This window comes from Eucyclogobius newberryi, unplaced genomic scaffold (assembly GCF_026437365.1).
Source record: "Eucyclogobius newberryi isolate DKJ021-1_F unplaced genomic scaffold, fEucNew1.0.hap1 SCAF_1, whole genome shotgun sequence".
NCBI lineage: Eukaryota > Metazoa > Chordata > Actinopteri > Gobiiformes > Gobiidae > Eucyclogobius > Eucyclogobius newberryi.
The window spans coordinates 47,191,127-47,207,616 of NW_027315723.1; the positions used below are offsets into that span (position 1 = coordinate 47,191,127).

General features: G+C 43.0%; 1 protein-coding gene across 1 annotated transcript in view; it reads left to right on the top strand.

Moving 5' to 3' along the window:
- Positions 1–16,490, top strand: part of spega (striated muscle enriched protein kinase a) — a 153,067-nt gene that overhangs the window by 49,217 nt on the left and 87,360 nt on the right. Inside the window, exons 8-15 of the mRNA XM_072447447.1 lie at positions 4,092–4,231; positions 5,628–5,716; positions 5,797–5,972; positions 6,260–6,446; positions 6,517–6,590; positions 7,453–7,611; positions 8,463–8,652; positions 11,825–12,054. Coding sequence (XP_072303548.1) covers positions 4,092–4,231; positions 5,628–5,716; positions 5,797–5,972; positions 6,260–6,446; positions 6,517–6,590; positions 7,453–7,611; positions 8,463–8,652; positions 11,825–12,054 — 1,245 coding nt within the window. The remainder of the gene's footprint in view (positions 1–4,091; positions 4,232–5,627; positions 5,717–5,796; positions 5,973–6,259; positions 6,447–6,516; positions 6,591–7,452; positions 7,612–8,462; positions 8,653–11,824; positions 12,055–16,490) is intronic.

Sequence of the window (16,490 nt, forward strand, 5' to 3'; positions counted from 1 at the left end):
AACGTTCCTGCTAATGGCCTCAATATTAGGCTTTATTGAACAATATAGTTACATTTCTAAGAGAATCCCAACGTCCAAGCAGCCAAAATGTTAAACCTCTTCCCTGGCATCATGTACTTGTCATTTCTCCCTGTGGCCCTCAGAGGCAACTGTTGTTGTGATTTTGGGCCTTACAAAAATAAATTGATTTGATGATTTGATGATAGTTAAAGTGACTATTTGGTTTGAACAGATGTTTTTGCCACATCAAGGAAATAAATGTTGGATAATTCCTACATATTTTGATGAGATACAAAGTGTAGTTTTGAGGATGTGGTGTTGATTTTTCCCATTTGGCATTTTATTTAAATAGTGTCTGACTGTGACGCACTGAAATGAAGAGCCGGAGTTTCACAGAGAAATGTCACTATGCTGATGTTGAGTCACTGGGTTTAATCTGGTGCCAGCCTCCTCCACACGACACGGCTTCTAAACTACAAAGGGACCTGATAGTTACCATGGCAACCAGTCCCATCTCCGGGGCACCAAACGCACAGATGTCCCATGTCACACAAAGCAGAGACCCCCAGTGCTAAAGCATGTAGTGCTTTCAAAACACTTCTGCGCTGATACTGCCAAGCTATGCTGCATTAGACTTTCGGAACTGACAAAAGTAGAATAGAACAGAACTACGTGAAGGGCCTGTCCTGATTTGGTCTTGGTCTTGCTCTTGTTTGGTCCCAATTTTGATGTGTGAACACACCCTCAGTCTCATGCATATGTTACATTTAAGATGTGGTCCTGGTTTAGTCCTAGTTTGATCCCTGTTCTATGTAGACTTTCCGGGTTTTGTTGCACCAAAAAGTGTGTAAATATACTAATATGTAGTATTTATAGTACATATGCCGGTAATACAAAAATAGAAAAAAGTCAATTTCAATTTAATCACGAGTATGAATATTTTATAAAGTATTATTTTCATATTATATATTCCAGGTCTTAAAATGATAGTGTATATGGAGAGCAGCTTCAGTGAGAGACTGATCCACCCTCGCTGTGTGAAGGAAAGGTTCCGTAGGTCTTTCCTTCCTGCTGCTGTCAGACTTTATAACAAAAACTGTTAGTACTGAACACTCGCAATACTGACCTAACCTAATACTGATGTGCAATTCTGTCATATGTGCAATTGCTGTTGGAATTCATGTGCAATTACTGTGAAATTCATGTGCAATCTATGTGCTGTCGTGACACATATTCATGTGCAATTACTGTCGTGATCACATGCAATGGTATTTATTTATTTATTTGTCTATGGGAGTTTTTATTTATTTATAGGAGATCTTCTACTGAAAGTGTTTTTCATACTTCCTATAAGTGATCTGTTCTTCTGTATCTACCTTTGTATCTACCTGCGTTGCACCAATGAAATTTCCCCATGTGGGACAATAAAGGAATATCTTATCTTATCTTATCTTATATAAAAGTAAAATCATAATTTTCCTCTAGCATTTCTATATGGCTAGAGATGACTCTGGCTCTAATGCTGGTCGAAGGTTGACATTTTTGCATTTGCAGCAACACATCCTGACACAACTGTTAGATCACTAATGGTATACATTTGATCCTATTTTGTTGTCTAAAAACTAAAAAAAAAAAATGCATATTTTATCAACGCTAATTTTAGTGTTTAGCATCTTACATTTCCTGGCTGACTTTATTATGTGACGAGTTCTCATATGTAACTCATTTGAAATTCTTTGCATTCTAGTTTATCGAACCCTCGACTCGTCATTTTTCTGTGTCCGCGGCTCAGACTGAAAGCCTCGCTGTCATATGTTGTGTGTGTCCGCGCAGCAGGAGCTCTCTTTCCATATTAGGACAGTGTGGTCTACTAGTATTTTTAGCCCTCCTCTTGTTCTCCTGAGTAATCACAGGCTGCTGTATGTCCCTTTGCAAATATGACTGTTTATTCTGCAGCTTTTCGCTCTCACATTTTTAACACCATGAGTCAACATTATAGTACCAAATGGTAGGCGCTTGTGTGAGTCATCCCTGGTGACTAGATATTATAAAGATGATTCAAGACAGGGGAGTGGGATGGTGTGAATTCTCCTTGATTAGACCTGGTTTAGACCTGGTTTAGTTTTAGTTTAGACCTGGTTTGGTCCTTGCCTGACAAAGCCAGTCCCTTTTACACTTCAACTTTAGAAGGGCCTGGAATGGAACCATAAGAGGGCGTCAAAAAAACCCATCCTAATTTAAGATAGTCCAGCCACAGTTGCTAATTTGTAGCTTGTATCTCTCAAATGCAGAAGAAAAAACCTAATTGACCTCAGATTTACAGAGTTTAGTGCTTCACTTGTGTTTCTCTTTTCCTCGTGTTATTTTCATTTAATTTTTTTCCTCGTAAACTACCATGTTTGTTTCGACACAAATGGACCTTGCGTATTGGTCTTGGCTGGTCAAGCAAATGTAGTCCCTGTGTCGACCTAGTTTAAGTACTGGTTTGAATTTGATTTAGTCCTAGTTTAAACCTTAGCTTAACTCCAGTTTAGCCTGGAGTTTTGCTTAGCCTCAGTTTGGACCTAGTTTTGTCTGGAATTTCCTTTACTCCTGATTCAGTCGTAGTTAAACCCTAGTTTGGACCTGGTTTAGTCTAGATTTTGGTTTCCTCTTGGTTTAACCCTAGTTGAGTCCTGGTCTAGTCCTAGTCTTGTCCTCACACTTACAGAAGAATACTAGCTCTCTAGAGGGCGTTTCTCTGCTGCTATGCCTTCTCCTTCCCACCCAAACGCAGTAGGCATGCCTTGATCCGACGTGTGCAGGGGAAGCAGCCGTGTAGGCCTGGAAAACAGAGGGAAATGAAAGGATCTCAGAAAGTTGCGTAAGAGCTGGCAGCTTTATTCAAACACCCCAGAGTCATCCTCCATGGAGCAGAGGAGGACAATGCAGAGGTAGTCTGTTTCAAAGTTGCTTTTTTATTATCTTAAACTTATTCTGCTGTTTACTGGTCAAAAACATACTTGGAGAATTGTGTTTTGTTTCACCCATGTGATATGTGTTTCATATAGTAGTGGTAATCCAGAAGTGCTCCTCCATGTTTTTCAAATTCCTACATCTTCATCACACACAACACACTTTGAAATCAGTTTATTCATTTGAAACTATATTTGTTAAATAAAGCTCATGATTGGGTCGGGGATGATGGGATTCATTCATTTTCTTCAGTTACAGGCACTACAGGGACGTCCCACATATCCAAGTGTGGGCAAATTCATATCCCGTATGTGGAAACAAACAGCCCACGCATCTAATCATATTTCAAGATAGCTCTCTAAAGAGACTGAACTTTTTTCATGTTATAAAGTCGGGCCGGCGCTTAGAGGACTAGGTGGCAGTCACAGGCAGATGCACTCGTCAGCTAGCTGGTGTTCAACACCATGTTTGAACACAAGGGTGTCCAACAGTGCACGTGACCCCAGGGCACCCAAGGTCGGAAGTGTGTTCTCTTTTTGGAGGTGTTGTTCTGTTATTGGACTTTTGTGCTAGTGACAGTTTGTCCATAACGAACACCATGTTTGAGCACAAGGGCGTCCATCTATACCTGTGGCACCAGGACACAGAAGGACAATGATCGACTTTGTGTTCAAACCTGAAGGATGGTTCTATGCAGCGCTTTACTGGTCAGCCTTGTCATGATCTGAATGAGTGACAGGTGTATTCGAGCACAGTGTGAACTGTCAGACGAAGAAGACAATCGCTTTTGTCATGTTTGGTATATCACCCATTTTTAGCTTTAATTTGAACAAGATTTACAAATTAGAAATGTGCTTTGGTGATTGGTGATTACAACAAGTAAATAATCATAATACATTCATAAAAAAATACAATACAATAATAAGCATGCCAGTATCAAGGATAAAATTAAATCTAGCACATACAAACATCAGATTTCAGACGTGTTCCTGGAGGTGCTACAGCTGATGTGTGAGGAGAAGAACAACGGCTATAGTACACAGCCCTGTGGAGATCCGGTGCATGATTAGCAGATGGCAAATTACTTTTGCATCTGAAGCACTGAAGCAATTTCACATTGTCCCATTTCCTTTCAGAGGCTACCATGAAGCATCATGGGAGTGGCGGAGTGGGATCGGATGAGGAGTACCTGAGTCCCCAGGAGGAGCCCATGGAGGTCACGCCTTCCATTCCCCCCATCAAACGAGTGCATTTCAAAGAGCCACCTCACTTTCAGGTAATCTCAATGACTTATTTATTTTGTACCATCTGTATATGACTAGTAGTGTAGTTGATTTGGTCACTGAAAATTGTAGTCTCACCGGCATTTTGACGTTTAATTTGATCACGTACTTGAATAGATATAAAGCCAATCAAATGTCACAATAGCAGCAGCAGCCTCTGATTGACAATTTTAAATGAATGCAATAACTGCACAGAAGTCATTTCAACCATTTTAAGATGATATACTGTAAAGTGCTTTGACTTGAAGGAGTTCAAGTCCCCTTCATTTTACTGAGAAATAAATGGGTCTGGCTAAAAAGAGTAAAGGAAAGTCAAGCCTCATAAGTATAAGACATTCAGATTTACATTTGACCATTTGAAGTGAAATATTCAGTTGTCTTAAAGGTTGAATGGATGATTTTTTTGGCCCAAATCTGAGTCTTATTTCCTCGTGGCGTGGACTGCCGGTTAGTCCTGCCACGTATCAATCATAAAACGCACCTACCGCTCACCTGCAGCCGCGTGCGGCTCGTCCCCTCGAGCAGCACGGTTCCGCGTGTCTAAGCGCATTGATCTATCATAATATAGTTCCCTCAGTGTACGGGACAAAATGAAGACGGAGAAAGACTGTTCGAGCTGACTCAACGGAAGACGAGAGATGCGATGCGATCCGTCGTGCTAATAAACAAACGCACGTGTGTGTTGTATCAGTCGGCACGGGAAGTGCGCATGCGCACTTCCACCTGAGTTCTCAAATCGCCGAAAAATTGTCCATTGCGCCTTTAACCTTGGTTAGGAAAATGATTTAAATAGTTTATGAGTTGTGGTGCATCTTTCCATGTGAAATCAGCAGATGCTTCCTGGTGGATAATTGGATTTGCTTCAGACATTCCACCCTGCCCACGTTTGATTCTTTCTGCTACGGATCGGCACTTCCATTGTATTGGCACTTCCGGTTGAGTGTGCGTTCCATTCATTGGGATTAAGGGAAACAGTTCAATGTTTATGTGCACCAACAATTTATCAATGCATCGATTCCCTGGGCGGCTTGAAAACGGCTTTGTGTTTGTGTAGAACGAATATGGTCTTGAGATCGGCAGCCATGTGTAATCTGATACAAGCATAAAGAGGATTACAACGGATGGTGGTAAATTTACAGAATAAGATGGATACACAATAGTACATTTATAATGTTTGGGGGTTGTTTCTTTTTTAGTTTTTTTAGGTTTCAAAAAGTGTCCGTGTCAACACAGCGGCATGGCTCAAAGGTCTTACATTTCACTATTTGGTACGCAAACAACTATCATGGCAAGTTTGAAGCAAATCCAAGCTAGTAAATCATGATTTTTCTTTCTGAAATTGGTTGATTTGTACATGGAAAGACACTATGCCCTTGTCTGATCAAACAGTTAGCACCAAGTGACGTCTCTGTAACCGAGGGCAACGACGTCGTCATCAGCGCCAGAGTGCAAGGCCAGCCCCCTCCCATGGTTCACTGGTAAGACACGCCCATCCACACCTCTAATGCCCACCCTACAATGCTTTAGTCTGTCCGCTCTTCTCCATCCTCTGCCCCAGGTCCAAAGACAAAGCCAGCCTTTCCACAGCCGGCCGCTACTCCCTCGCTCAGACTGAAGAGGGCGCTATTGAGATAAGGATTACAGCAGCACAGCAGTCTGACGCCGGGATCTATGTGTGCAAGATTATCAACGAACATGGGATGAAGCAGGCCCAGTGTAAAGTGGATGTCAATGGTAATCTACTGTCTGGCTTGTCTGGCTGCCTTGATAAAGTTTTGTTAAATCAACCTTTTTGAGCTATCAAACTTATTTTTATAAACATATTGGAATATAGCTTACATTTTCCACCCCCAGCATGAGTAAGCTGGTTTGGTAAGGTAACAGAGCTCGAGATGGCCATGGAAATCCAAAGTGTGCATTCAAAGATATACATTAGCAAAAAAAACATGTTGAAAAAAAGCATTTGTCTCTAATAAATAGTCAATTAAATACAATAACAACTCTTTCTATCCCTGTATTAGCTTCTAGTGCACCAGCATTCCTGAAAATCCTGAGAAATGTGAAAGATGTGTCGGTGCGGGCGGGAGAGTCAGCCGTATTTGAGTGCTTCATCTCTGGACCTCCGGACGTGGATGTGGACTGGCTCTCCAACGGGAAGCTCATCCAGCCGGCTCTGCTCAACTGCAAGATGACCTTCGATGGGAGGAGGTCGGCCGTTGTGCAGCGCGTTGTAGTCATGTGTCAGGATATGGACGTGATGAACATGTTTGTCTTTTAGGTGCCGTCTTCTGTTGAACTCGGTGCATGAGGACGACAGTGGGACTTACATGTGCAAATTGAGTACCGCTAAAGGTACGCCGCTAAGCTAATTGCCGCAGTATTTTTTTTTTATTTTGTGTTATCACTGTTAGCCAGTATTAAAAATAGTTAATTGGACCATTGCAATGCTCTTATAGGAGGAATTATTTTTGTATGATTCTAATTAGTGTATTTTTGTTTCATGTCATTTTTTAAGGAGACTTGTACTTTTTGAACTATAACATAAGTAGATCATCATTTTACATTTTAATAATTGTAAACTGCAATATTCATATAAAACAGCTTAGTAATAAAAATATGTCCATTGACTTCCTGTGCAAAACGGCAAAACTGATTAGCTCCGCCTCTTCATTGTGACGTTTCACCATAACAAGCAGAGGATTGTCATTTACATGTTTTTATTTTTGGAAAAGTGGCTCCGTGACAATTTTAGAAGAGTTTTCCTTTTTTTTAATACAAATCTTAACTGTCTGCAGGGAATGGGCGGGGATAGAGGGTTGCAAAGACCTCAGATTAAATGCAGGAGTTAATCAAAATAAAACTTTGAGGAAACAACGTTGTACCAAGGTTAAAAGCCACAAAAGTCAATCCAGTGTACCATAACAAATGTTTATATCTCAAAATATTGTAAAACTAAATATTTTTGTGATATTGTATATTTCTTTAACAGCTCAAATTATTCAACCCTTCATTCTTATCAAGCATGACTAGTTATGTTGTATAGTCTTTAAATACCAAACCATGGATTGGTTGAGGTTATACATATAATTTTAATATTTTTGCACCAGGTCATATTGTGCACATTTGATTTATTACGTTTGTGTCTCTTCAGAGTAGAGGCCTGCATTAACGCTTGACATTTCCCTTGTGTTGTCTCCCTGTGCTCTTTGTGCAGAGGAGCTGACCTCCAGTGCCAGTCTGAAGGTCAGTCCTTCTCGTGAGCCGCTCTTCACTCGCAGACTGGACATCCTGGAGGTGATGGAGGGGCGCACGGCCAGGTTCAGCTGCAAAGTCAGCGGCACGCCTCCCCCGACCGTCACATGGATGCACTTCGGTATGTTTCTGATTGTTCACACCTGTGCAGGTTGTGACAGGGAAATGTATGCAATAAAGGTTAAAGGTCAAATGGGGTAAAGACAAAAATTCAAGTGAAAATGTTGATCAAAATGAATAAAAATGAATTTTACTTTATCTTCCAAATCCCACAGTTATTGATTAACTGTGTGTTTTTGATGATCAGATTTCTTCATGTTTAGACATACCAAAAGTCAGATCTTATTGGGTTATCTGATCATTCTAGTTCTGTTATATTGTATTTTTAATGGACATGTAACTGTACTGGGAATGAGTCATGACTGATATTTGGGTTAGGTGATTTGGCCTCAAAATAATATTTTCAACTTATTATGTAAAAACAAAAATTTTGGAGGGGAAATTAAGCTACAAACAACAATACTAAAACAACAATAATACATTATATCATTGCAGATTCAAAATTACCCAGTTAAAATCGACTTTAAATTTCAACTTAGGACACATTTACTTGAACGAGATTTTTACAAAAATATTTAGCAAGACTTTATCTACAAATATATTTTTTTACTTGTTAACATGTATTCTTGTGTCATTTTGATTCTTCTTTGTCAATTCTTCTTTGTAGTAGGGCTCTAATGCTGGTGATAGACACATATGGGCAGGCTCTCTTCCCTCACTCTTCCCCAGGGCACCAGGGAGAATTAATCATGCCCAAAAGTGTAAAGCGAATACGTGTGTCGAAAGAAGCTTTACATAAAACTAATACATTTCTGTCAGTATCATCTCAATCGTACCTAAGTCCTTCTTTGTTTCACTTCACATGGCTCTTTGAAATTCAATGCGTAAAGCGTATTTCTCTTTCATTTTCAGAGGCTGCGGTGGAGGAGAGTGAGAACGTGCGCGTGCTGCAGGAGGGCGGCAGGCACTCACTGCTCATTCTCCACGTGAGCAGCCAATCCGAGGGCTTCTACACGGCCATTGCTCACAACGCACAGGGCCGAGCGGAGTGCACGGCCGAGCTGTACGTGCAGGAGCCCCGGGCCGCTCTCACCTTGCACATGTAAGACAAACACAGAGGAGAACTGTGGTCAAATGAGCTCAAGTCGCAGCTGTGGCAGGAGAATTATTTGTAGTAGAAATAATTCACCACGTTTTGACAGGCCCTGATCGCCCGGAACAGTTCCCAGGTTGTGGCCTGAAGCTAGAGAATTCAAGACACTGCTTACAATTTATCGTCAGCTTTTTCGACAATTATTTCGACACTTCAACACATGCATTGGGTTTGGATAATGTGATGCTTTATGCAGTGGAAATATAATATTTTTGGTTTGACTTGAGTTTCTTACATCGCTTTGGAAGCTAGACCTCTCACAGCCCACTTTAGATCGCTTAAAATTTAAGCCATTTAAGCCTTAAATGGACCAGTACGGTGGAGACACTTTCAGATCCAGCGGCGTTCAGTCAGGGCAATAACTGATAGGTCAATAAAATCTAAAATTACATTGTGTCACAACTGTATATGAATTATTCTCAAATATTTCTAAATAAGCCCGTTTTCTTCTGCTGCTGAAGCTTGGCTGAAGTCACAGTGTCGTTTACTGGCCACTACAGGCGGCTGGGCAGTACTGCGCGGGAAGCATGATTCTTCTTCTCTCACAGCAGCTCAGTCTGAGGTCGTGTTCAGAGGCCCGTTCATGCTTCGCTCTCTAACATGAGCTTTTAGAACCAGAGCAGACAGCAGCTTCTTTTAGAGCCCTGCACATGCGCTCTGAGGACCACACAGCCTCAAACCCATAGATCTGTGCTCAAACCACGCTGAATAAACCTGTGAGAATCAAGGATGTTTGCAGGTTTTGCCCTGACTGAGCATGTTCAGAGGTGAAGGGAAGCAACAGCAGCGCCAAGTTTCAACAAACAGACTTAAAAACTATCTTTTAGAGACAAGTCTGTGTTTGTAGCTAAGGCTCTGTTCATGTTTCCAATGATTAGATGTTAGAAATACAGGCAATCATTTAAAACCACATAGAGCGCTAATTTTTGTCATTAATTAGTCGGTGAAGTGAGCTCATTTAATCTATTTAGCACTCTAATAGGGTATGAGAGTTTAGCTCAGTAGGATAGGCGTTCGCCCTTCACGCCGGAGACTTTTCTATTATCCACTAAATATTGCTGAACAGCCCAGGTCTGTTTGCCCATCCATAAAAGTCACTGGTATTGTCTGCTCAGTAGTAATAGTATAATAGTATAAAATAATAGTATAAGCCCCACAGCTATGATGCAGATTGATTTAACCTATTATGATAATTAGAGGTGGGGCAAGACACAATTCCCACAAGAGGAAAGATATTAGATTGGGTCCACAAGAACAAGAAATGACAAGATTCTTTAATTTACAATAAATAAATGGTGTTCAGCTTCCAACTCATTGTAGCATTACTTTTTGGAACTACGGCTTCTCAAGAGATGTAACTCACCAGCGCTTCTCTCATCTAAAACATCTCACAAGAACGTTTGTGTCATGACTGCAAGATATTGTGGCAATTTTATCTCATGTGAACTCTAACGTTTACATGTCTAAAATATGAAATGCTTTTTGTTTTTTTCCCCTTATAGTTACATTACAGAAATGTTTTATCCATAGGTGTAGTAGGTTTAGTAATGGTAGAAGTGTCAACAGCAATAGTTACTGCAATCCCAGCATGCACCACCAAACAGTGATGGTGGTGGGGGATTGTATTGAAACTAACGGCTAATGGCAGCAATTACAGAGACTGGGGATTATTTTTGTGCACCAAGATTTACAAGTTATCATGCGCAGCAGCAAGGCAGAGCCTTTTACTGGACAAAGCTCCAGATTTAAAGTGGATTTGTGCCACTAAACAGACTGTAGCGAGTCACGGCTCACATTAATGAAGCTGCAAATGTATTTCTGCATTGATTTGGGTTTTCATTTGGGGAATTGTTTAACAATCGTCTCATAACGATTCAAAATCTTTATTAAGATTGAGTATATGCAAAAGTGTTGCATTTACGGCTTCATAATGACAAAAATACATTTCTCAAAAGTTACATTTCAGGCTCATTGCCATTAATTACAGTTTCTTCCCTGTCGTAATAGCTGCCTCAAAACGTTTAGTCACGTGGGTGCAGGAGCTCTGTAGTGTTGAGCTGCAACTAATGATTATTTTGGTATTGATTAGTGGCCATACCTGTTTGCCAATGCCCGATCTTGTCAGCTCTTTGAAGCTGAGTAGGGCAGGGCATTGGATAAGAGGCCGGGAAATTTTTTACTAAATTTGATTATAGATCGAAGGTGGATTGGGGCATACGCTGTCGTATACACCAATCCACAGCAACACAACATGCTCAATGGGTGACAAAACATTGTACACAGATCCTTGTAACATGGGCCTCTGCATTATCATGCTGCAACATGAGGTGATGGTTGTGATGAATGGCCAGAATGGTAGGTGGTCCCATCTTTGGTTGCTCTGGATCAGTGTGTTCCAGTTCCTTCCAATATCCAGCAACTTTGGCGGTCATTTTGGTGGTCACATCAGATACTGAATGGTTTTCTGACCCTCCAGACCCTTCCATTATGTAGTAAAACTGAACATTTCAGAGTGGCCTTTTATTATTAATATTAATTACTCAGTAAGATGATTTTGAGAGAGGTATGAGTCTTAAAGGTGGAATGGACGATTTTTTTCAGCAATTTTTTTTATCATATTTCCTTGTGGCGTGGATAAATCATTTGTCCTGCCACGTATCAATCATAAAACGCACCTACCGCTCACCTGCAGCCGCGTCAGGCTCGTCCCCACGTTTCCGCGTGCCTAAGCGCATGGATCTATCATAATATAGTTCCCTCAGTTTACGGGGCAAAATGAAGATGGAGAAAGACTGTTCGAGCTGACTCAGAAGTGGACAGAAATCTACGGGAGACGAGAGATGTGATGCGCTCCGTTGCGCTAATAAACAAACGCACGTGTGTGTTGTATCAGTCCGCACGGGGGAGTGCGCCTGCGCACTTCCGCCTGCGTTCTCAAATCGCCAAAAAATCGTCCATTACGCCTTTAAGTGTACATAGAAATAGTTCCATATCTTTGAGTTCCGCTCATGAAAAATGGGAGCAAAAGCTTAAGTGTTGTGTTTGTTCAGTGTAAATGTTAAGCTGTGAATATTATTTTGATTTGTTGAGATATAAATAATACATATATATGTATCAACAGGACCAAGCTAGAGAAGATGCCGTCCATCCCAGAAGAGCCCGAGTGTGCAGAGGGCGAGGTGGAGCGCAGGACCATGCCGGACTTTGTGAGACCTCTGTCCGACGCGGAGGTGATGGAGGGCAAAGAGACCGTCCTTAGGTGCAGCGTGTCCGGTCTGCCCTACCCCACCATCAGCTGGTACCACAACAGCAAGCAGATCCAGAGCAGCGACCAGCGCAAGATGACACACCGTAAGCTACTCATGGACGCGAGTAGTGGAACAAGCGCACCCAAAACAAGCGCACCCGAAACAAGCGCACCCAAAACACCCAAAACAAGCAAACCCAAAACACCCAAAGCGCACCCAAAACACCCAAAACAAGCACCCCCAAACAAGCGCACCCAGAACACCCAAAACAAGCGCACCCAAAACAAGCGCACCCAAAACAGCTAAAACAAGCAAACCCAAAACACCCAAAGCGCACCCAAAACAAGCACCCCCAAACAAGCGCACCCAGAACACCCAAAACAAGCGCACCTAAAACACCTAAAACAAGCGCACCCAAAAAACCCAAAATGGGCACACCCAAAACACCAAAACTATTCAAAACAAATAAAATAAATCAGCAGTTAGATACACAAGAAGCATACGAAATTTTAAAAAATGAATGAAAAGAAGCAGTAAGAAGAGCGATCATCCATCCATCCATCCATCCATCCATTTTCTGCCGCTTATCTGGGGCCGGGTCGCGGGGGCAGCAGTCTAAGCAGGGACTCCCAGACTTCCTCCTCCCCAGACACTTCCTCTAACTCCTCCGGGGGGATCCCGAGGCGTTCCCAGGCCAGCCGAGAGACATAGTCTCTCCAGCGTGTCCTGGGTCTTCCCCGGGGCCTCTTCCCGGTGGGACATGCCTGAAACACCTCCCGAGGGAGGCGCCCAGGAGGCATCTGGAACAGATGCCCGAGCCACCTCAGCTGGCTCCTCTCGATGTGGAGGAGCAGCGGCTCTACTCCGAGCTCCCCCCGTGTGGCCGAGCTCCTCATCTTATCTCTAAGGGAGCGCCCAGCCACACGGTGTTGTATTCGCGATCTTGTTCTTTCGGTCACTACCCAAAGCTCATGACCATAGGTGAGGGTAGGAACGTAGACCGACCGGTAAATAGAGAGCTTTGCCTTTCGGCTCAGCTCCTTCTTTACCACAACGGTCCGATGCAGCGACTTTATCACTGCAGCCGCTGCACCGATCCGCCTGTCGATCTCACGCTCCATCCTTCCCTCACTCGTGAACAAGACCCCAAGATACTTGAACTCCTCCACTTGGGGCAAGGACTCCCCACCCACCTGAAGAGGGCAAGCCACCTTTTTCCGGTCGAGAACCATGGCCTCGGATTTGGAGGTGCTGATTCTCATCCCAGCCGCTTCACACTCGGCTGCAAACCGTCCCAGTGCATGTTGCAGGTCCGGGTTTGATGGAGCCATCAGGACAACATCGTCTGCAAACAGCAGAGATGAGATCCTGTGGTCCCCAAACCGGACACCCTCCAACCCTTGACTGCGCCTAGAAATTCTGTCCATAAAAATTATGAACAGAACCGGTGACAAAGGGCAGCCCTGGCGGAGTCCAACATGCACTGGGAACAGGTCTGACTTACTGCCGGCAATGCGAACACAGCTCCTGCTCCGGTCATACAGGGACCGGACAGCCCTGAGCAAAGGGCCCCGGACCCCGTACTCCCGGAGCACCCCCCCAAAGGGCACCCGAGGGACACGGTCGAAAGCCTTCTCCAGATCCACAAAGCACATGTGGACTGGTTGGGCAAACTCCCATGAGCCCTCGAGCACCCGATGGAGGGTATAGAGCTGGTCCAGTGTTCCACGACCGGGACGAAAACCACTCTGCTCCTCCTGAATCCGAGGTTCGACTATCGGTCGGATTCTCCTCTCCAGTACCTTGGAATAGACCTTACCCGGGAGGCTGAGGAGTGTGATCCCTCTGTAGTTGGAACACACCCTCCGGTCCCCCTTTTTGAACAGAGGGACCACCACCCCGGTCTGCCAGTCCAGAGGCACGGTCCCCGAACGCCACCCGATGTTGCAGAGACGTGTCAACCAAGACAGTCCTACAACATCCAGATACTTTAGGTACTCAGGGCGGATCTCATCCACCCCCGGAGCCCTGCCACCGAGGAGTTTGCGAACAACCTCAGTGACTTCAGCTTGGGTGATGGATGAGCCAGCCTCCGAGTCCCCGGTCTCTACTTCCTCTTCGGAAGACGTGACTGCGGGATTAAAGAGATCCTCAAAGTATTCCTTCCACCGTCCGACGACATCCCAAGTCGAGGTCAGCAGGCCTCCACCCGCACCGTAAACGGTGTTGGTGAGGCACTGCTTCCCCCTCCTGAGGCGCCAGTGAGAGACCTGTCCCCCACCCGAAGGCGGAGGGACGCGACCCTCTCGTTCACTGGGGTGAACTCCAACACGTGGCGGCTGAGCTGAGGGGCTATAAGCAAGCCAACACCAGCCCGCCGCCTCTCCCCGCGGGCAACACCAGAGAAGTGGAGCGTCCAGCCCCTCTCGAGGAGATGGGTTCCAGAGCCCAAACTGTGCGTGGAGGTGAGGCCGACTATATCTAGTCGTATCGCTCAACCTCCCGCACAAGCTCAGGCTCTTTCCCCCCCAGCGAGGTGACATTCCATGTCACCAGAGTTAGTCTCTGTGTCTGGAGATCTGGTCGCCGAGGCCCCTGCCGTCGACTGCCGCCCAGATCTCTCTGCACCGGCCCCTTATGGATCCTCCTGCGGGTGGTGGGCCCACGGGAGGGCGGCCCCACATCGCTCCTTCGGGCTGTGCCCGGCCAGGCCCCGTGGGGTAAGACCCGGCCACCAGGCGCTCGCCATCGAGCACCCATCCCAGGCCTGGCTCTAGGATGGGGCCCCGGTGACGCCGATCCGGGCGACGTAAACTGCCTTGTTCTTTTACTCATCATAGGGGGCTTCTGAACCGATCTTTGTCTGACCCATCATCTAGGACCTGTTTGCCTCAGGAGACCCTACCGGGGGCTTGAAGCCCCCGACAACATAGCTCCTGTGATCATTCGGGCGCTCAAACCCCTCCACCACGTTAAGGTGTCGGTTCAAGGAGGAGAAGAGCGATCATATGTTATCTAAAATATCACACTATTCATTTCTATTTAAAGCCCCAGTACATCCATTTTAGAAAAAAAAAATAGACTTAAAAAAAAGCATATGTTTTTTTTTTATGTTTTCCTTACTCTCCAGGGACAAAGTAGGCTTCATTTTCTATTTCCTTGGAATGATGCTGGTGCCACCTCCTGAAAGTGACATACTCTTACTTTAAATAACAAATGCAAATAGATATCCATATTTTTTTGCACAACCAACATTTCTTTTTCATACTTTCTTAATGTGCTGGATGTATTTCTTAAATACTATTATTGATCTCAAGAACAACTGTTCGTGTTTATTCTAAAAGCCCATTTTTGTCATCTATTCCTTGGGTGTTTGTTTACATGTTGACCCCCACATTTCTACAGTTTTTCAAATATGGGACAATTATTGCGTTGAATAAAGTTAATAATGCTGAACTGTTCAGTGAGATTTTACTTTATGCGTCACAGCAATCGCTTTTGATATTTTTCCTTTTATGTAATTTATGTGAGATCTCTAGCTTAGACATTGATTATATATTATGACTCCTAAAAATGTAGTTTCTTTTACACTTGGAATTCCTGATCTCTTCTATCTCTACCCAATCCATCATCTAAGTTTAAAATTTCTATTTTAGTATTTTTTGACACAAATACAAACAAATCTAAATCTTGCTGCAGTGTGTATTATTTTTTACAAGACAGTTTGGGGATTATTTTTTTTGACTGTAGTTTCCATAGTCCACTTTTTTTTAATTTCATAAGTATCGATTTCACAATATTGGCTAATGCAATAATCGATATTGCAACAAACTAAATATACCATGTTCTTCCATCTGACAGAAATGCATTGTTTTTATATTAAAAACCTTGATTTTTGTATTGTCTCTGTTAAGGTTTTATTTTGACCAATATGGTTTCACTAATTAAGACATGAACATGATTGGTTTAATATAACTGAAATTGTGCTGTCAAAAAGTTTATTCAAATATTTCAACAATTTTGATTTTCAGTACTTCACAGCTGTATCACAATAATATCATGCAGATTGTGAAATATATTTTATTAGTTCAAATGTGATAATGCAAATAATACATTAACAAAAACACAGTTAAATAATACATACTCAAAAAGTAAAAAGCAAACAAAGCAATAATTATGAATAGATCAATAATTATTAATTGATTAAAACAAATAACCTTTTTTATTGAGTTAAATAAGGACAATGATGCTGTACTGTTTAGTGAGATTTTTACTTTATGTGTGGCAGTAATACACATCCACTGGTTCACACATGCAAATCCATAGAAGACATGAGGCGAGTGTCAAGCAAGCAAGATTTAATTGTATAGTGTTTACAATCATTAAAGGAGACTTTAATTAGCATTTACCCTTCTTACAATGGTGTTTCCTCATCATTAGTTTCTTCAGAGTTGTATTTTGATCCCTGTAAGTAGTTGTGATTATTTGAAAAATGAAGACTCTGACCCTGTCTCATTAATCATACTATGCACTACTCAC